The 21,154-nt window shown below is 39.5% G+C and overlaps 1 protein-coding gene across 1 annotated transcript in view; it reads right to left on the bottom strand.

Annotated features, from left to right (window-relative positions):
• Positions 1 to 21,154, bottom strand: part of FBN1 (fibrillin 1) — a 253,488-nt gene that overhangs the window by 66,016 nt on the left and 166,318 nt on the right. The window contains exons 30-40 of the mRNA XM_027096594.1: positions 20,526 to 20,648; positions 19,120 to 19,245; positions 17,021 to 17,146; positions 8,941 to 9,063; positions 8,667 to 8,789; positions 7,095 to 7,220; positions 5,204 to 5,326; positions 3,337 to 3,459; positions 2,875 to 3,039; positions 587 to 655; positions 376 to 501 (exon numbers count right to left, since the gene is read on the bottom strand). Coding sequence (XP_026952395.1) covers positions 376 to 501; positions 587 to 655; positions 2,875 to 3,039; positions 3,337 to 3,459; positions 5,204 to 5,326; positions 7,095 to 7,220; positions 8,667 to 8,789; positions 8,941 to 9,063; positions 17,021 to 17,146; positions 19,120 to 19,245; positions 20,526 to 20,648 — 1,353 coding nt within the window. The remainder of the gene's footprint in view (positions 1 to 375; positions 502 to 586; positions 656 to 2,874; positions 3,040 to 3,336; positions 3,460 to 5,203; positions 5,327 to 7,094; positions 7,221 to 8,666; positions 8,790 to 8,940; positions 9,064 to 17,020; positions 17,147 to 19,119; positions 19,246 to 20,525; positions 20,649 to 21,154) is intronic.

Here is a 21,154-nt window from a genome sequence, read left to right on the forward strand (position 1 = left end):
AGGACAAGAAGAAGAGCCCAGAACTGTCCAGAATATAGAAGCCACTGAAATGAGACCTGTGCTACTCCGATAAAACTTTTCTGAAAAGCATGGAAAACTCTGCAGGCATAAACAGGACTATGGCTCAAGATAACAAAACACCATTTCTCTCTCTCAAAAAAAAAGAGGGCGATTTAGGGTGTATTGGACATGATATTCTGTCACTAACATGAGCGCAAGCTGCCACGTGTGGCATCGTTTCCTGGCCACGTTCGCACTTAGACTATTGTGCTGTATTGCTAGAGTCTCAGTTTCCCTGGTGACTAACTGTATGCTGTTTTTCGAGGTCAGTTCTTAATATCTGAAAGAACCTGTCATCCTAAAAGGGCCACGTACCATCACACACTCGGGTGTCTTCATTCAGGTAGTAGCCCGTCGGACAGCGGCACTGGAAACTGCCAAAGGTGTTGATACATTTCCCGCCTTGGCACAGCCCTGGGAGCTCCTGGCACTCATCGATATCTATCAAAACGACAACGACAGCATTGTAAATAAAACCGAGGAAGTTCCAAAGGTGCGCACTTTAAGATAAGCGAAACAGAATTACCTTCCAATATAACCGTGATAGGGTTGGGTCGAAAACCTTCTCCTCCAGGACAAAGAATTTTGTACTCAGCTATGGAAACAACAACAAAAAGATCAGACTGAGTTCTTCTGAATCTAAAATTTCTAGAAATAGTATCCTCAAGAGAAAAACGGACATATCCATCTTAAAATATTCATTTTCAGGCACCTTGGGCAGTTACCCCACTCACCTGAAGCAGGTTAACATCTTTGTATATACTTCTCCTTTCAAATGGCTTTTTCTATGTGTGCCAAATGTAAGGCTACTGTCCTCAGTCTCTGAACCTTCCGCCTACTCTCTGGTCTTGCGTTCTTACGAACTATTTTATTCTCTATCTCTTATGTTCTTATGAACTATTTTATTCTCTGTCTCTTATGTTCTTATGAACTATTTTATTCTCTATCTCCATCCTTATTTCTTTTTAAAGATTTTCTTTCCCTTTTTATTTTGCAACCATCTCCTCCATTTTTATGTTTTGTTCAGTCTTATTTCCTGGGAATCACAACTTCCCTTAATATTGTTAATCAGCATGTCTCCAAAACCCTTTCCAAACAGAGCCTTAGGAAAAGCTGTTCTTTCTTGGTTCCCATCCCACTTCTCTCCTCAATGACTAGAGAGTTTTCTTGCCCCTCTGTTTCTACTGATGGCCACGCTAATTCCCCTGGTTTCCAAAACCAACTTTTTACAGTGTCCTCTGATTCCCTCCATTAATTCTGTCATCCAAGTATTTCACTCGAAAACATTTCTTTCAGTGCCATGCACCGGCAGTGTGAGCCATACAGGAACACATGGATAAGAATGACCTGAATCTGCTGTATCATCCTGACAAGCATCTGTAAGAATCAGTTCTTTCATAATGATCATGGTCTTTCCCAATCTGATAATCCCCCTCCTCGATTTCTGAAATTATATGTATATATGCATAAATGTATATACGTATGTATTCCAGTTCTAGCTCTGATCCAGTTTGAGGTGGGGTGGACCTCTATTGCTTGGCTAATCATTGTTACTCAATAGAACTGACTCCCGCTGCACCCCACCTAACCATCTTGCTTTGATTCTTTCAACATCAGTGAAATTAACTATCCTCCTCTTTTATTTTTCTCTCCCCTCCCTGCAATCATCCACTCTTTTTAAGTCCCCTCTTTCATGTCACACACCCTTCCTTCAAGCCCCAATTAAAAAATGCACCGAGTTATCACCACACACTGTCAATCACAACTGACTTCCCTTTCTGAATAAAGGAGAGAAGGAGGTGCCTGCCAAGTACCCATCCCTGTGCTGAGTGGTTTACGTGAGTGATTTCATTTAATCCTATGAGGCATATTATGCATGAGGAAACAGGCTTGCTGACTCCAAAGTTACATGGGTGGCGAGTGACACAGTCCTAACTGCAACCAGGTGTGCTCCTTCTCCCACTCACGGCACTGAGTCTGCTCTTCTTTCTTCCCTTATTGAGGTCTACGTTGAATTACAGCTCTTATGTTTAGGTCATATTTTGCTAGACTGTACACTCCTGGAAGGCAGGAACTACCCATTAGACTAGAATTAGCCATCCAATTATCCATAAATTATCACCTCTGCACAAAGTACATCCTCTAGGTACTCAACAAATAATTTCAGAAAAAGTAAATAAGTGACCCTTCAGCAAGGAAAGAATCAATACCTATCCCAATATACCCTGTAAGCAGCAGCCACTGACCTTTGCCCCAGAAGCTACATCTGACTCTAAATCGTAATACAGCATCCACTTAGAAAAAGGAAAGCCTTTTATGTTTTTAGAAGCCATTATGTCCTTAAAATCACACTCTAAAGCTTTCTTTCAAGTCATACCATAAGAATGGAATGATTTTCCATTTCATATTTGCTTAGTTAATTGCTTCTTTTTCACCCAGGGAAACTCCCATCTCTCCTAGAGCTTCTAAGACTAGCCAATAGATGACAAGAGGAGAGATCAATGTGCCCTAACATAAGTAACCTAGCCTGGAAAATCTTCTTTAAAATACTGCTATCTTCTTTTCACTCAGACAGAAATGAGATGTCGCCTGCCCTACTTGACCTTTTAGTGCAAGCCAACTGGGGACATGTTCTGACTTCCAAATTGGGAGTGGGATTCTTCAACAGGGCTGGAAGGACTGATCTCCCCTCCCTGATTAAAGAGTAGAGACCAGTGGCAGCTCCCTCCCTCTGTGGCTTCTATTCTCTGGAGCTAGAAAGGAGAACTGGACTGAGCTGGAATAATAATAATAAATAGGAGGATGTCCACTTACATGTGTTCACAGCAGGGCACAGCTCACAAGGAGTACCCCAGGCTTTACCCAGAGAACAGCAGCAGGAAGCCTTGGAAACACCAACTCCAATTTCATTGCTACAGGCTGTGTCTCCATTGTCTCCTCGAGGTCGAACATCCAAATAGCAATTTCCAGAGCGGGTATCTATTTACCATATACAAACAAAAAAGCGTCAGGCAAATTCTTTCTACGTAAGGGCTGAAAATTCAAACCCACTTCCAAAAAACTGTTTAATAACCATAATTTACTAAGAAACTAAAAAGTGCCCAAACACATATACTGGGAATTTACTTAGAGAAAAGGACCTGAAAGTATAAACCATATTTAGGAAATGTTTAAATTCTTATACGATTACTTTTTAAAAATTTGAGGATGTAACGTTCAATGTTGCTTTAAAAATAACCAACAGTATGTTTCTCTGAAAAGTTTTTAAGATCTTACCAACACAGCCAACTCGAGTTGGATTCAGCTCAAAATCGGGTGGACAATCACAGGTATAGCTGCCTGGGGTGTTGACACAGTTCCCACTGATACACGTGGTTGGATCCAGACATTCATTAACGTCTAAAACCAAACAGCAAGGGGCAGAGTTATCACCCGAGCCAACGCGGGGAAGGCATCACCATAAAACGGTAGCACCAAATCTAGCGCTCCCAACTAGAATTTTTAAGAGTTTCCAGTTGTAATTACCCCTAGAAATATAGTCTTCCACTTCTGAAATAAAACCCCTCAGGAAGGAAATATGTCATAGTCTTTGGTCTTTTTCCCCTGGAACACATTTAGCATTCAAATTTGTCATCAGGAGAAAATATAACTTTGGAACTAGGAAAAATATTTCAGTGAAGGTAACTGAAAGCAAAACACTACTGTGACCTCGGTCAACCAAAACTTCAGACACAGGTTTTAAGAAAATATATTTAATATGTGCAGCTTATTTTATCAAATGAGAGCAAGATGTCCCAGGGAACCGTCAGTTGCAGGCGACTTCTGCTGCCTCCCCCGCTGGGCGTGCTTGCCGCAGTACAGCTGAGCGCAAGCACAAACACACACACGGGGCTTAGCGTGTTTCTGCAGGCCTGCTAAGAGTCTCTCTCCCATCACGGATGCTGGGTTGAATATTTCCCTTTCAGTTTCTGTTCCAAAAACATGTACAGAATTCCAGATATTTAAGACAGGGGTTTTGGCGAATTCCACCCCTGTGCAATCCTTTTGTCTATTTTGAATACTTGTAAAATATTCAAGAACAGACACGCTGATTCAGAGAGAAGAGACTGGGAAATGAGGATGACACTTTCTGCTCCGGTCCTCCTGTTCGGACCTGGTAACCCTCTTGGAGGTTCCACTGTGGAAAATTCTTTTGCTCAAATCGCATGTGACCTTAGAGGGAAAGGATAGACTAACAGGAATCAGGGTAGGTAGAATGATGCTGGTGGTGATTTGGAGAACTGAGGAGGAGGCGTGGCAGCGGAGAGGTGACTTCCTGCTGTGTGCTAGAGGCCGGCTTGGTGTCATAATAGTTTTTTTGAAAAACCAAGAGAAGTAGGTGTGCTTGGGCAAGAATACCTTAGTCCTGAGCAATTTCAGGGAGGTGGTCATAACTGGAGAGCCACTGAGTCACGGCTTGTTTAGGCAGCTGGAAAAATTAGGGCTTTCTTGAAATCCTGAGCCCGTACAGAATGGAACTTATTTCCTTAGTATCCTTGAATCGAAGGGGACGCTAGGGTGGAGAACTGAAAATGGCTCTCAAAGTCTTAACTCAGTGCCAAGATCAACCAATGAGGATCTACAGAGTGCCTGCTACGGCTTTTCTCATTTTTTTTTTTTAATGTTCCTGAAGAGTTCTTTGCTCTACAAGAAAACGATCGACACACTAGAAATGGGCGGTTGACTTCTAGGTACTGCGTTCTCTGGTGACCACCAACAGGCCAGGGCTCGGAAGGAGTGGGTGTCTCAGCAGAGAAGTTCAAGGCAAAACCCATGATCCCAGGGCCCAGGCTTCAAAAGGAAACTCTCCAAAAATGTGCCCAAGGAGAAAAGGAACGGCAAGCCCGGAACATGCCTCTGTAACCATGAGCTTGATTCTAGGCTACTAACTCTGCACCTTCAACTCTCTTCAACTTTTTCCTCTGCATGCTCATATGTAATCAGTTCCAGGTCTGAAGAAATTTATTCTGTGATTCCTAATGCTTCTTCATCCCTGCTTTTCTTTCGTGACTCTGCGAATATCCCTGTGCGATCCTGCAAGGCCCCAACAGCTGGGTCCCCTGGGACGCCTGGGAGCAGATTTCCATGCAAATAGATGCCTTACCTGTGCAGTTCCCCCCGCTTCTGTCCAGTTCGTAGCCGATCTCACACTCACAGCGGAACAGGCCAGGGAGGTTGTGGCAGGTTCCAAAAACACAAATGTTTGGAAGAGAGCACTCGTCAATATCTTGGGAAAGGAGGAAAGGGGGGAGAAATTAAATTATTTTTTTGCTAAAGAAACTGCCTGATGTAATTAGGCAAATGATGTTACTATTAAGAAAATGAAGACTATCTGACATCGACCTAGGTCCTTCTCCTGTAGACTTTCAGATATCTGTCATCTGTAAGGAAGTCTCCTAGGTGAGAACTTCCCTTTTCTCAGCCCCTATTACATGCCAAGCGGTGGGCTAAGCATCTCATTAGGCTAAGTATCTCATTATGGTGTTTTACGTAGCTCCACATCGATAAGAGCCAACAAGCCAACTTAGACTAAATTCTTTGGTTGTTCTTATCTATACGTTCACTGTTTTTGTTATGAGTTAAAATTTTAAGAACCACAAAGGCTTTGTGGTAACTTTTATCATCAGTTTTTATAGTCCTCTGTGTTCCTAGTACCGTGGTGTGTGTCTGCAGTTGTTGACGGAGATCTAAAAACTGCGGAGGCTTTTTCCAGGCCTCTGTCCCTGCCTCACATTAACATGCTGCTTGTGTAATTGGCAGGCAGGCACATCTGCAGCCTTGAGACTGGCTTTTAATAGCCATGAACACTCTGCCAGTGATGATTTATATTAAGAACAAACAAACAAACAAAACATTCCCTTATAGCATTAAGGGAAGCAAAACTTTCACTGTGCCTATTTCTGCTCCCAGAGGTGGCACAGTACCTGTTTTCCTTGGATGTTCACAGTAACAGAAGTAAACAAGGCATTAGGCACATGATCAAGAGCATAATTAGTTTCTTGCCTCGGAGGAATTTTATATCAAACTCTGCCTATTTCATATAAACTGTATAAAGAACATCCAATGGTTCCATAACAAAGAAAAGTATTTACATAGAACTATATGAGGGAATTAGTATACATGTCACAGCTAACGACTGACTTTGAGTTAATGTCCTAGTAACAAGCAACAACGATTAGTTAAGACATTAATCAGGGTCTTGTTTAAACCTCTACTGTCAATCGTTACCATGTGTTTATTTCTACTGAAATTTTTTCAGTTCACTGTGGTCACTAATTCTTCTCAATGAGGGATAATGTGCTTCAATTTGACAAGTGTGGGTAAAGAGAAGAATCCTGTGTTTCTTAGTGGGATCCATCCTCAGCCAACAGGCTCTCAGGACTCTTCCTGTCTGACCAACGCTTCTCAGGAAGATGGAGCCTTACGCTGAGAGACATCTTGACGTATGGTATCATCCCTAGGGGTTCCTTACTAAGTGGATTTGCAAAAGACTGTTCCACGTTCATACGTATTAGATATTTGGAGACCATGTGAGACATAGCCAGGACATTGTTCTACCTACAGACAAGACTATCCACTCTGCTGTTATTTTAAAGCCTTTATTTCTAGAAACAAGACCATAGCAGAGATTAAAAACTGTGTTTCCATATTTGAAAAGAATCCTTCACTATCAGGGCACCAGCACTTTGAGCTCTTTCCGCCAGCAATGGGGATGAATATGTTGCATTGACTTGGTTATCCCCATTCTCCTATGACTGATGGGTGTACTCTTGCAAATCATCTGGCCAAGGCTGGATGTGCAGCTTACGGCCAAATAGCTGAGATTTTCTCTACACAAAGAGCAATGGTCCAGCTGGAGACCCAATCTCTCCACAGACTGAACTGACCAGGTTAGATGGGAAGCCAAAACACAACTTGGTGTAAAAAACAAACAAATGAAAGGCATCAGGAATGTTTAAATAAGCTGATCTCATCAGGCCCTGCAAGGCACTTACCTTCACAGGCTTTCCCATCAGCACTGGGCACAAAGCCCATGTCACATTCACAGCGATATCCTCCCGGGGCGTTGAGGCACTGGCCATTGCCACACAGATTCAGATTCTCAGAGCACTCATCAAGATCTACAGCCAGAAAGAAACACAAGTTACTCTTCCTTAGTCAGTTTTCTGATTCCTCAGGTCCAACAACTTTTATAATTGTCAGCTTCCTGAGGGTAGCGGTATTTCATCATAATTTCTACTGGACACATTAAACTCAATTTTCTCTTTTGAATACTAATATTGAATATATAGTCAACATGGGGTTCAGATACAGAATCCTGAATGCTAAATTATCGCTAATGGGTAGTAAGGCAAACAGATCATTCACACTAAGACTTTTGCAAGCAGGATCATCAAGGTGAGGACACATCCATGACAGGAAATAACACGTCATGCTTGTGCCTGATTCTCAAGCTTCAGGCTCTGCTCAGATGGGCAGCAAAAGACCTAGAATAGCAACTATAGAGGAGACCAAAAATTCCTGCTTAATCTCTTCTGAGTTTTGCTACTAAGCACAGGTGTTAAATATCAAACACATGAACCATACATGCCTGGTACATGAAACTTGGAATATTTTCTAAAAAGCAATGGGAAGTTTATGATGACAGAACTTCACTGGGTTAAGCAAAAACAATTTCAAGTATGATAAAACTTTTAGTGAGCTAAAACAAAATCCAGATGAATCACTTACTGGCCCTCAGCCCCTTTTACGTTTAAATGACTTCTTGTGAGCAGAGTACTCAGGATAAACTGATGCTTCAGGTCCTGTGAGCTTCTATGCTACCTAACGGCCAATGAAAAATGTACCTCAATGTCTTATTAATACCAATGCCCTGACTTAAAAAGTGCTGTCTGTATATACATGGTCATGATAAGTGTATATATCATTTCTTTATAATCATGTTTCTAATCATACATATTTAAATGTATGTAATAGTTCACATTAATTCTATGACTGTTCATTAGCACTGAGAAGAAAATGTCATTAACGTATTGTAAAACTGGAAGTGAATGAATTCCTTTCAAAGCAGTTATGAAATTCTCACTTATACTAATGTGGAATGATAACAACGATGGCAAGTGGAAGAAAAATATATGCTGTTGATCTGATCCAGAATGTCTAATTTCTTTTCTTCACGTAGGTTCCTCCAGCAAGTTCACACTTGGTTTTAATATGGAAAACAAGTCAGCAGTGAGAAACAGGCACAAAAATATAAAGGCAAAGGGTTATGAAAGGAAGTGTGATTTATTTTAAACTCATGACATCATTACATACAGTGACACAAATATCAACTATATAACTATATATACATCTATGTAAATATATATTTAGTTTCTGAGGTCTCCCTAATTGCGTCGGCTACAAATTTCCATTCCACAGGAATGTCGTTTCAAATAACCAATATTTTCTGTTCCAAGTTGTCTATAACTGACCCAGCCTTCAGAAAAGAATTGATGGTTTGAAAGACGTCGAGCACCTTGCTTTTCTGACTGCCGTTTACACAGCTGTTTCCAACACGAGCCTACCTGTACAAGTGAAGCCATCGCCTGTGTATCCTTCCTTGCAGAGGCAGCGGTAAGAGCCCATGGTATTCTTGCAGTCTGCATGTTGGCTGCACATGTGGGTCCCATTGGAGCATTCGTCCAGATCTTAAGGAAAGAGGCCACACATCATTATGAACAGAAAATGTGACATTTAAAATCAGTAAAACACAAATTAAATTTTTCTTTACAGAGCTGATATTTTCATATTTATAATCCATGCAGTTCATGAGAAGCAGTTTGTTATTTTCCAACCCACCAGTGCACTTAATGCCATCTCCAATCCACCCGGGGCTGCAGCTACATTTGAAGCTTCCTGCCGTGTTGGTACATACAGCATGTCTGTCGCAGTTGTGTGCTCCAATTTCACATTCATTGATGTCTGGAAAAATAACCAGTGGTTTAAACAAAGTTTAGCAAAGATGCCTTTTGGGTCTTTTAAATAACTTAGCAATATTCAAAAGTTGACTTGCTTTCACATTTCTCACAGTATAACATAGATTGGTTTAGCATCCACATGTATAAGCTACATAAATTGAACAGATTTAAATTTCAATTTATAAAGAACAACATACTGCTACTTGTTGTTGTTAACTCTAATTATTTTCCATTATTTTAATGTAAGTGTCCAGCCACTGCAAAACAAAATGAAGCTCCTTCCAGTTGAAGATCTTAAAAAGTGAGTTGCCTAACATTCTATCCTATTAATGCTCGTGGTCATTTGTTTCTATTCCCAATATTTTTATTAAATCAACTATAGAGAAATGATGCACATTGCTTTCATATCTCATATAAAGGAATACAATGTTGTTGGCATGTTAGAAAACTTTTTCAATCACATTCTATACACTAAATATATTTTATTCTTAAATGTAAAACACCGTATTATTTAATCACGCTTTATTTCTATAAAAGTTTTACTTTAGGTATTGCTAATTCAAGCATTTGCAGAGAATATTCCTTAAGGCAGTGTGTGAACTATCTTTTCTCTAGCCAGCGCTTTGGGACCCAAGCCTTCTTGCATATTTCCTGTAAAACTCAAGTCAATTCAAGAGAGATTTTTCAGTAAAGGGAGAACCAGATTAGGCCCACATTGCTAAAAGACTTCAAATTCTCAAAAATTCTCCTCCATTCTTCAAAATTCCATTTCCAAATTTAGCCAAGATAGATTCTATAATATAAAAGCATTACAGAAGAGAATGTATGTAGAGAACAAATGTATGGATACCAAGGGGGAAAGGGGCAGGGTTGGAGGAAATTGGGAGATTGGGATTGACACATATACACTACTGATACTATGTATAAAATAGGTACCTGAGGGGAACATACTGTATAGCACAGGGAACTCTACTTAATGCACTGTGGTGTCCTAAATGGGAGGGAAATCCAAAAGGGAGGGGATATATGTATATGTATGGCTGATTCATTTTGCTGTGCAGTAGAAGCTAACACAACGCTGTGAAGCAACTATACTCCAATAAAATTTAATTAAAAAAAAAAGAGACTATAAATTATAAAGTAAAATATGTTTTGTTTCCTGTGATATTGTGATTTATAACAAGGAGTGTATATTTGGTCTTTGTCCTGTTTCTGGCACAGAACTCCTAAAACCCTTGGGATTTCCTAAGTGCTAAGAGCGGAAAAGGTGTCTTTTGTTATGTTAATGAGGTGACGTTTGGAAAGCACTTAAGGATGGGGGCTGGTTGCCAAGAGAACCAAAGGCATGATTAGAGAGGTGGAATTTTCAGTCCCACCCCCTACCTCTAGGGAGAGCAGAGGGGCTATAGGTTGAATCAGTCACCAAAGGTCAATGATTTAATCAATCGTGCCTCTGTCATAAAGCCTCTAGAAAAAACCCCAAAGATAGGGTTTGGACAGCTTCCAGGTTGGTGAACAGTGAGGATCTGGGGAGAATGGCTTGCTCAGAGGTGGCATGGAAGCTCTGTGCCATCTCCCCATACATTGCCCTATGCATCTCTTCCATCTGGCTGTTCTGAGTTATACTCTTTTATAGTAAACTGATACATCTAACGAGTAAACTGGTTTCTTGAGTTCTGTGAGCCAATCTAGCAAATTAATCAAATTCAAGGAGGTGGTGGGAACCTTTGGTTTATAGCCAACTGGTCAGAAGCACTCATAACAGACAACCTAGACTTGCGACTGGCATCTGAAGTGTGGACAATTTTATGGGACTGAGTCCTTAACCTGTGGAATCTGACACTATCTTCAGGTAGGTGGTTGTCAGAATTGAGTTGAACTGTAAGACAGGGAGTTGGTGATCATTATTGGAATTGGTACCAGAATCTTATTTCCCAAAATTGATCTATTTCATAATGAAAGATAGGCACTTAACCTCATAACCAACTTTTTCATTAACTAAGAACAAGAACTCCCAAGTATGGATACGATGATTCTGTATGGAAACCAATGTCTAACATAAAACTTAGGTTAAGAAGGTAAATCTTGGCATATGAAATGTTGCAAGAATTTTCAGTGATCGCTTGAGTAGTGACATGAAAACTAAACTGGGCAAGCAACTTATGTTTACCCTTTTGTTTACTTAGGAAGCCCAATTAACTGATTTGAAAGTGTTTGGAAACATGGTGTTGGCCAAATGTTCCATCTGAAGTTCTGAAATGGTCCTGAGATCTTTGGCTTTGTTATAACTTCTAGAGCAAACACAAAATAAAATGATGTTATTTTTCCTGCAAGAATATTTTGCAATATCACTAATAAGTATAAAATGAAAACACGCCTAGAAGAATGTTCTTACAGTTACAACGTATTGTGTAGGTGAATTTTAATGTAACCTTGGCAGCCACATGAACCTACTGAGTTATTAAGGCAGGTCAAGGGAAGCACATACCGGGCAGCTTTAAACTTGTGACTGGGAGCTTTAATCAACGGACTAATTGAGCACGGCACATTCCAAGGAAATGAGGAGGAAGGCCAGCCCAGGGATAATAGTGGTAAATAGGCAGGGAATTCAAGAAAGGAAGCCTGACCTAAGGGCTCCCAGGCAGGGCCACAGACACTTCTTTCTTCCTCAGATAATCACTCCCCTCGGAGTTAATGATGCAAAGCGCCGCTCTTGCAGTGTGCTGCCGTAACGTCCCTGCTTCATTTGTCCTGATCTCTGAGTTAGGTAGAAACAATGACTTTCGATTGCCTAAGTGATGAAACCTCTAGATGTTCAAGAATCAAGGAATTTTCTAAGTGCAGAGACCTTAGAATTTGACTTTCCTAACCTTCGGCTTCTCAGAGAAGGAAACAGAGGTCCCCAAAGGCATGGGAACTTGCCAGGGCCCCCAGGTCAGGGAGGGGAAGAGCCAGAAGCACCTGGAACCCAGTTTCCCATCCCGTTTGGGGCTCTCTGTCTTGAGCGACAGCTGCCTAATCAAACTGATTTCTTTAGTCACATCAGGACTTTATTCTAAGTCCTGATTAAAGGTCTGCTTTCAAAATCTTGGCGGTATTAACAGACTTATAGAAATATTCACTAATCTTTTCTACTAAGTACAATTTTCAGAGGTGATCGTAGCCTGTCAATCTAGTAATCCTGTCATCTTTTTCTTTTCAATTTTCTAATGTCCAAAGATGCTCTTCTTTTCATGTGGGTTTTTTACCTTCCATATTTAATCTCGCAATTAAGAAAATAACTATTGTTTTTTAAAAGGAGAGTCTCCCTCCTTTTTGTCATCATGAATAATATATGAACATAAATTTCTAATTCAAGAAAATATTTGCCATTTTACCACAATGTTTTCAGGGTGAAAATAAATTATATTTGCAAGAGGCCGTGTATCGTGGGCTTTGGAATAGGAGGGAAGAGTAACTCAGGTGCCCATATTCAATTTTCCATTTTGTGAATCTTTGTATAAGTCATTATCTCAATGGCTTACACTACCGGTATGTCACAAGTGAATTAGAAAGACTTGGTCATAATGTCTAAAGGCATCTCTGAATAAAAGGTTTCTTCACGTGTGTGTGTGCGTGTACACACCATTATTCATTAATTGTTTCCACGGCAGACTTGGGCCTAAGACTGTACTTCGTTATAAAAGCAAACAGAAGGGGAAACTGAGCCATAAGGGAAACAACCAAACAAAAACACCATATTCAAACACTCCACTCTTCAATAATGTGAGGGAAACATAGCGCACGCTTGCCAAGAACATCTCTTTCTGTACAAATGTTCTCTTTCCCCCACAAGTTTGCTCCAGACAGAAAATTCCTTTTTAAGATTAAGCACACGCCAAGAAAAGCAAAGAAATTCAAATTTAGGGCTGACACTGCAACCTCCTTCACCCCACCAAAGCTCCCTCACAGAGACTCAAAGGTCCTACTTGCATGGCTCTCGTGAAGGGCAAGGGTGTGGTCTGAGCAGACCCCACGCACAGGTTCTGGGTGTGTTCCACTTGAATCTGACATTCGAGAAAGAGATTGTGCTCTGAGCTGCTCTGGCTTCCTCTGACAGTCATGGTGGGAGAGGCTGTGTCACCCACACAAACGCCTGCCTTCCTGCCATCTGGGCACCAGTCACGAGAACCCTAGTCCAGCAGGGCTGGCACACTGTGGCATCTCCTTGGTGAGGCGTTGGGGAAGAGGGCGTTAGGGTGAATGGAGAGGCCAAACGTGAAGGCTACTTGGATTTTTCAGTTTGGACCCAAATTTGAGCCACGACTATTTAACTGAACACCCACAGAGTTTTCACAGGCTGACAGCCAGTGGAGAACAATTAGCAATGATAAGGGGCTGGAAGGAAATGAGGGCAACTTTTCACTGAGTGCTGGTGGTTTTGAAGTACGTGATTCTCTCGCACGGACTATACCCACAGCAACATGTCTTGTATGAAAAGCTGAACGATTGAGAAATAGAGTTGCCCAGCAATCCTGCTGTTTTAAATGAAAACAATCCTGATTTTCATCGTATGCCTTACTCACTGACTGAGCCAGCGAGCATGTGATGGTAGGTGCATTCTTACAGATCAGCATGAGAAAGCCAGGACGCACCAAGGATGGCACCTAGCGGCAACCTAGTTTTTCTTCTTTCAATTTGTTGTCTGATTACAATTATGTAGAATGGGCATCAGAAGCCTTGTATGTGTGGGCCACAGAAAAACTGTAATCCAGCCCCCTTAAGCCAGGGATAGAAGAGATGTGTTCTAGGTTACAGGAAAATGTCCATTCTCCCTTCATTCAATTGAACGTTCCCCTCAGCCATGTCCACGATTTGAACAAAGCTTAAGGAGAAAAAAGAAACACTTAACATCTGTGTGGGCTGGGAATGTAAGTCAGTGGGTGGATTCTGAACACTGCTAAAGTGATTGGGGGGAAAAAAAAACATGTTTATTTGTTAAAATGGAAACAATCAGTAATGACAAGGGAGCTGAAATATTTAGACAAAGCTGTAATGGAACCCAGAGGACATTTTTTAAGTTCTTGTGAAACAAAGTTCCTCCCTATGAAATAGCATACATATTTTTATAATTCCTTTACAAGGTACTCATTAAAATATATGTGTACATATGATATGTATGTATACATATTATATATGTACGGAAATAGAAGTAGATCTATTTCTCTTGTCTGTCATTAAAACATATTTCCAGGTCTGTTCTTCACTGTTATTTGTTGTAAGGCTTGCTTATCCCATTAAGCAAGATACATATCTCTATTTACATTAGTTGCCTGGGACATTATAAACACTTGTCTTTAACATACTATCACCAAGGTAACCTGATGGCATTCTAAGTTGTGAGTGACACAAATTTTAAACGAAAAGCAGGCTAAAAGAGCCCTAGTTACATGGGATTCAAAAAACATTTTGGCTCAGATTTTTTAAAACTTGTTTTTGAGTATACCAAACTTGCTGCCAATTCCTGTTTGTGTAAGTCATTTCCAATCAAATGTGATACCCTTGGTTGTTAATAGCAGGATTTACAGAGAACCTCTTTTTCTTCCTGCCCTAATACACCCTCGCCTTCCATACTTCACTGCAGGGCTGCTTACCCAAGGGGAACACTTGCATAACTATGGAGCACCCTGGTGATTTCTTCAAGCTCATGAACCAGTAAAAGAACTAGGAATAAAATCCAGAGGTCTACTCCTTTACATCAGAATATCACATACCATGCTACCATGATATTAAAAGGACCATGAAATTCAATTCTTCTTCCTACAGTACTAGCTGAATTTTATGCAATTGAAAAAATCATTTTAGGCTATAATTTAGAAGTGGGAAGGGGGATGTCGGCCTTTGGGGAAAGCTACAGAATATTTCTTGGACTTCAAATCCATGTTTCTGTTCATGTAATTTACTAAAAGACTGCTGTTCTTAATGTAAAACTGGTGTCATCTCATCTAATGTGGAGTACACAGCTCTCGTCACTATAGTCTTAGTGTCTGTGCAAACTCAATTATGAAAAACAAGCCTTTTCATATACAGAGTAAGATTTTCCTTCTCTAAACTGATTTCAAGCATATCAATAAATAGAAGTACAGAATTTTGCTAGACTAGAAGTTATGGTTTTAATTAAAATGGCTTCTAGACACTGTGTCTATGTGTCTCATTTTATAAGGACAACAATAGCTACTATTTACTGACCAGCTACTGTAGGCCAAGCACTGTGCCAAGGGCATTACATGCATCATTCCTCATGTACCTAAAATGATATTAATGTTGCATGAAAATTTAAGCTTTCTTCATGATAAGAGGCCTAAAACAGTCAGCCTCTGCACATGCCTCTGTTAGCGGGAATCTGGAGCATGAAATTCTAGAGATCTTTTTCTTATAGGGAATGAAGACTGTCCCATTAGATTAACTTCTCCCTTCATAAGAATCACGGTTCTCTGGGTTGACTTGCAGTGAGTTCAACCTTGCCAAACAACGGTATTAGCCTCTATTAGGTAAAATGCAATATAGAACTGTCCTACTTCCCCCTGCATTACTACCAGACCAACACCCCTTATACCCTAAGTCCTATATTTTTAATGAAAGCTAAAAATAAATCTTGAACCACAGATATGCTGATATAAGCATCATTTGTACCCCAGAGACCACATGAGGACTAGAGATTTTAAACTCTGTGCCATTTATCAGAATGGACCCCTAGACATGCTTCATATGAAGACTAATATAGTGAGCATGAAAGCATTCTAGCTACATGCTTTTTATAATTTGGCTAGAATCTGTCATTTTTGAACTAATAGTAATTTATTGGTGATGTCTATATCTGTATTTGAAACTTTGCATAACTGAACAGTTTAAAATGATAATGCATATATTGGGAACTTTCTTGAAAAACGCTGATATAATTAAGAAAAGGATCTGTACCTGTACCACACTGCCTATCTTCAAATATTTTAACGTTTGTTTTAAGTCACAATGGCTTGCCAAACTGGCTTTTGAAATTAAAGTCTATTATTTGTAAAGAAATGATGCAGTTACCTAATTCAAGCCCACCATGGTCTCCATTATGTTTTAAATTATGTTATAGGCCATAATCTGTTTTATTACTATAGGTAACTACAGTAAAACTTTATTGTTCCATGTACTAAGCATCACTGCCTCAAGTATGAAAACATCAATTAAACACTTAGAAAGAACAACATTCACTCAGAGTGACTGCTTCCATTTGATGTTTAACAGAATAATCTCCTACAAATATTGTGAAAAGACCTTCTTATGTGCTATTGGTATTAAACAAGCAAAATTAATGGTTTAATTCTCACTTCATGAGATTTGCTAAGTGCCACAAATAAAGACTAATTAGGGCTAAAGCAACTTAATTGAACAAAAGCACATTAATTTAAGAAACTAGAAGACTGATGAGACTTGATGAAATATATGAATTGTAGGATGTGTTGGGTTTGTTTTTCCACATCTTTATTGGAGTATAATTGCTTTACAATAGGATGTGTTTCTTTAAAAAGTAATTTCACTTATAAAACCTTAAATGAAAGGGGTGGCAGTGGAGGCTATTGGGAAAGGTCTGCTTTAATAAAGGGATATGTTTGGTAGTTAGCACGTTAACTACTTTGATATAAAAATGTTACTTTAACCTCATAAAATGTTGATATTTATAGTGTTATTTATGGTGGTAATTTATCTCATATGCCTTTTTTTCACAGGTAAAGGGAAAAAAACCTCACCTTAGATCCAATCTAAAGTATGACAAATTTCAGAGAAGTGCAGGCTAAGTTAATGAAAAAATACTATACAAAATGCTTTATAATGCAATTAAAATATTAATAGTTTTCAAACTTATGTTAATCTATAATTATGGTAGCAATCTCTTAGCCACTAATGGTTTTATTGTTCAATTTGAAAAAACATACCTGTACAGCCAGTTTTTCCTTTCTTGCCTGAATATCCCATATCACAGTGGCAGATAAATGAGCCTTTAGTGTTTTCACAGGTTCCACTTAGGCAGATATTTGGGTTCAGATCACATTCATTGACATCTGTAAAATACAGATATTATTAATACATATAACCATTTGTTTGATATCACTGAAAATTCTCCCCTGAGATAAAGCAACTATTACAAACAAATAGAAAAGATGAAATGTTTTCACTCAAAAAAAAAGTATATTTACATAGCCCAATTCACATTTGCGTCCTACATTGAAGGCTAACCCTGCAGACCTGCTTTTTATCTGGGCCACAAGCAGGAGGTCAAGTAATCAAATAAACTGACTGACTCGAGGTTGGGGATAGAGCCTGTTTATGTGACAGTCTAGAAAACTTTTTCAAACAGCATATTCTGTTGCAAGATGAAAATTTTAATTCAGACTGCATGATGCCAACATTTTAGTTCCATATCTTAAAAGAAAAGATAGATAAACTAGTAGTCTTAGTGCAGAGAGTTACAAACTTCACTTCTTTCCCAAATTAAAAATTATCTTTTTTTATGACATTCACTTTAATTTCTAGGACTTCACAAATATTCGGTAAGCGTTTTTGAAAGATACAAATGGGATGTGATTTTAAAATTTCAATTCTAGACTCTTGCTTCTGGCCAAGATGGAGTAATAGGAACCAAATTTACCTTCTCACCTAAAATACCAACAACAAGAAAGGACGATATAGGCAACAAAAAACAATGATCCCTGAGAGAAAAAACAAACTAGATGGGTTCTACAAATGCCCCAGATTACTGTGTAGGGAGAGTTTTAAGGCAATGGCATAGGGAGGGGGATGACAGATGGAACCAGGAAATGTCCATGAGTCGAAGAGGTGAGGGGGAAGGCCAAGGTAGCTAGAGTTCATAGGGCTGAGTAAAGGACAGAAAAGAGATGTACAGAGAGAGAGAAGGAGAGACAACTCCAGAGATCTGCAGAGGGTCCCAGTCAAGCACCCAGATGAGTAGTGATCAGTATATTCATGTAAGGAAACTCTCGATTCTGGAGTAAGCACCATCCAAAAGAATTAGAGGGAACAATCATCAGAGTTCCCAGAAGGCGTAGAATTGTGCCTTCTCCTACCAGCCAGACTGGAAAACCTTGTAATTCACAGGGAAGTGAGTAGAGTGTCCAGAAGGATCCTGCCTCAGCGACAGAGAAAATTAGCCCTACCCTAACTGCTGCTTAAAAGCTTCAAAGCAAGACTTTGAAAGAACCGATCTGTTTCCAAATAACTATGTTCCAAAATAAAGCTTCGGAATAGAAAAATATTCAGAACCTAGTAAGGCAAAATTTATAATGTCTGGCATCCAAGCAAAAATTACCAGGCATTCAATGATGGAGGAAAATATAGCCCATAATGAAGAGGAAAGTCAATTTATTGAAATGATCCAGAATTGACACGGGTGATAGAATTAGTAGACAAGGACATTAAAACAGTTATTATAACTGTATTCCCGTATTTAAAAAGCTAGAGAAATTATTGGATATATTAAGTAGAGACACAGAAGATATCAAAAAAAAGACCCAAATCAAACTTTTAGAGGTGAAAACTGCAATGTCTGAGATTAAAAATACACTAAATGGGATTAAAGGCAGATTAGATATTACATTAAAAAGTCTGATAGATTTGAAGACAGCAATAGAAACTCTCCAAAACAATCCATTCTAGGATTTATTGCATTCTTGTCAGAAAAAAGTTTTGCTTGCCTTAAGCAAACTAAACTCTAGTCACAGCAAAAGGAGGGTTAAGTGGACAGAAATAATGCATAGACATAAAAGAAGTGTCTTTTGGTCACTGGAGTTGACCAATGGTTAGCTCAGTCCATACACCATATCTGACAAGAGCATCATATCACAGTCACAAGAGAGTTGCTTTTTGGAGTGCTAGCTTTGGATTATTATTAGTATTATGCTCCTAAATATTCTTACTTTTCCCTTAGGATCTATTCACTACCCAAACAAATCTTTATGTAATTTAACAGTGCTTGTGAATAACTAGCAAATTGGAAAATTCTGTCTTTTTTGCTTACCTACACAAGTCTTCATGTCTTCAGATGCCATGAATCCATCATAACACAAGCACCTGTACTCTCCAGGTATGTTTGTACACTGACCACCATCACAGATATTGGGGTTATCCTCACACTCATCAATGTCTGCAGAGAATAAAACCAACAATGGCATGTTGTTGATAGGGTTCCATTAATCATTGATGAAAAAGTTAAGTGACCCAAGTCAAGTAACTTCAGCCTGCTCGCATAAGACTGTTAGCTCTGAAATCCAAATGACACTTTACATAAACTACCCCATCAGGTTATCTTGGGTAAACAAGGGGAGAACCATTTTCAAGATTTATAACATACAGTTCAGGATGGAGGCCCACATGCACTTAAAAGACCATCATTAAAAAAAAAAAAAAATGCATATCAGTACTTGTGAACACAAGTACTTGAACACATACTAAGTGTTCAATAAATTAGCTACTACTAGTACTACATAGGTAATAAAATTTTAATAAAATGTAATAAGCATTTAGGTAAAGTCCAAACTCAAGAAAAAAAAAAAGACCACCATTTAATTGACACTTTTATCTCTGATACAAATTTATCATTCAAAAATGATTATGAATCTTATTTTTCTAATTGTCAAATTTAAATGCCTAATGTCCATTATTTGCTGTTTTACAGATATTTTAAGATAAAAAATGCTTGAAATAAGCATATCTGCTTAGATTTTCAAAATTTAATTTTTATAGCTGAATTTATGTCTAGGGCTTTTAACGTAGATTTTACTAGGTCCAATAAAATAACTTTGGTTCCTAAACCTAAGTTTTCTTCTTAACCTGAGCCAAAATGAAAATCCACATTACCCACTTCATTTCCCATCTCCGGCTGACTACATGGCTCTTCTAGCCCATGTGGTACAACAGGCAGTGTAAATGAGACCAGCAGTTCTCACATTTTAGCACAAATCCAAAATCACTTGGAAGGCTTGTGCAAACAGACTACTGAGATGCCCCCGTAGGAGTTTCGGATTCAGTAGGTCTGGGGTGGGGCCTGAGATGTTGCATTTCTAACACTTTCTCAGGTGGTACTGAGGCTGCCCGTCCAAGGTACACACCCTGAGTAGCCCTGAAATAGGCCATGAGATCAGATTCTTCAAAACTCTGATCAATCAAGACAATGTATTTTATATTCCACGTATTGAGCACGCGCCAGGTCCTGTGCTGAGTGCTGGACATGCTCTTCCACACGGGCAGTCTGAGCCCCCTTTTATAGATGAGGGATCAGATGCCAAAGATCTTCATCGAGGACGCACAGCCAAAAAAGTGACAAAACAAAGCTTTGAATTCAGGACTGTCTGACTCCAAAGCCTGAACCACTCCACATAGGGACCTGTTAGTGAGAGAGTTCCCAGGAAGCTAAAACTGACTTACCAGTGCAGGACCTCTGATCAGGCATTAGTGCGAATCCTGGCTGACAGCTGCATTCATAGCTACCTTCAGAGTTTGTGCAGAAGGTCTCACAGCCACCGTTCATTATGCTGCATTCATCGATGTCTAAGAAAAAGGAAAATAATATCACCTTCCTCTGTGTTTGTGATGATGGCACATGTCTGAAGTTTTCAGGTACGTGTGGGTCAAATAAATAAAACAAAATACAAAATTATACAAGCATCCCAGGGCAACTGCAAGTCACTGCATTGTTTGGTTCCTTCCACAAATATTAACTACACCTACTATGTGCTACAGATGAGAATCTAACAGGGAATGAGATGGACACTCTCCCTGCCTTCATAATATTTATACTGCAGTTGGGGAGTCAGATGAACACAACGTATGGTGTGCCACACACAATGCAGGAGAAGTGCTGGGCGCTAGAACATATCTTAGGGACAACAGTAGGCACGTGGGTGAAATTCTCTGGGTCACAGATTCCGTTACAAACTTGACATTCAGTTTGGCTGAGGTTCCAGTCCTTTTCAAGGACCTGAGCTGGAGTTCTGAGTTGTCCTGAGCCATGCTTCAGAAGAATTTGGGCTGATTTATGATTCTGGGTAGAAACC

This window comes from Aethalodelphis obliquidens, unplaced genomic scaffold (genome assembly GCF_003676395.1).
Source record: "Aethalodelphis obliquidens isolate GAN/ISIS:26980383/991018 unplaced genomic scaffold, ASM367639v1 scaffold105, whole genome shotgun sequence".
In the NCBI taxonomy this organism is placed as follows: Eukaryota; Metazoa; Chordata; class Mammalia; order Artiodactyla; family Delphinidae; genus Aethalodelphis; species Aethalodelphis obliquidens.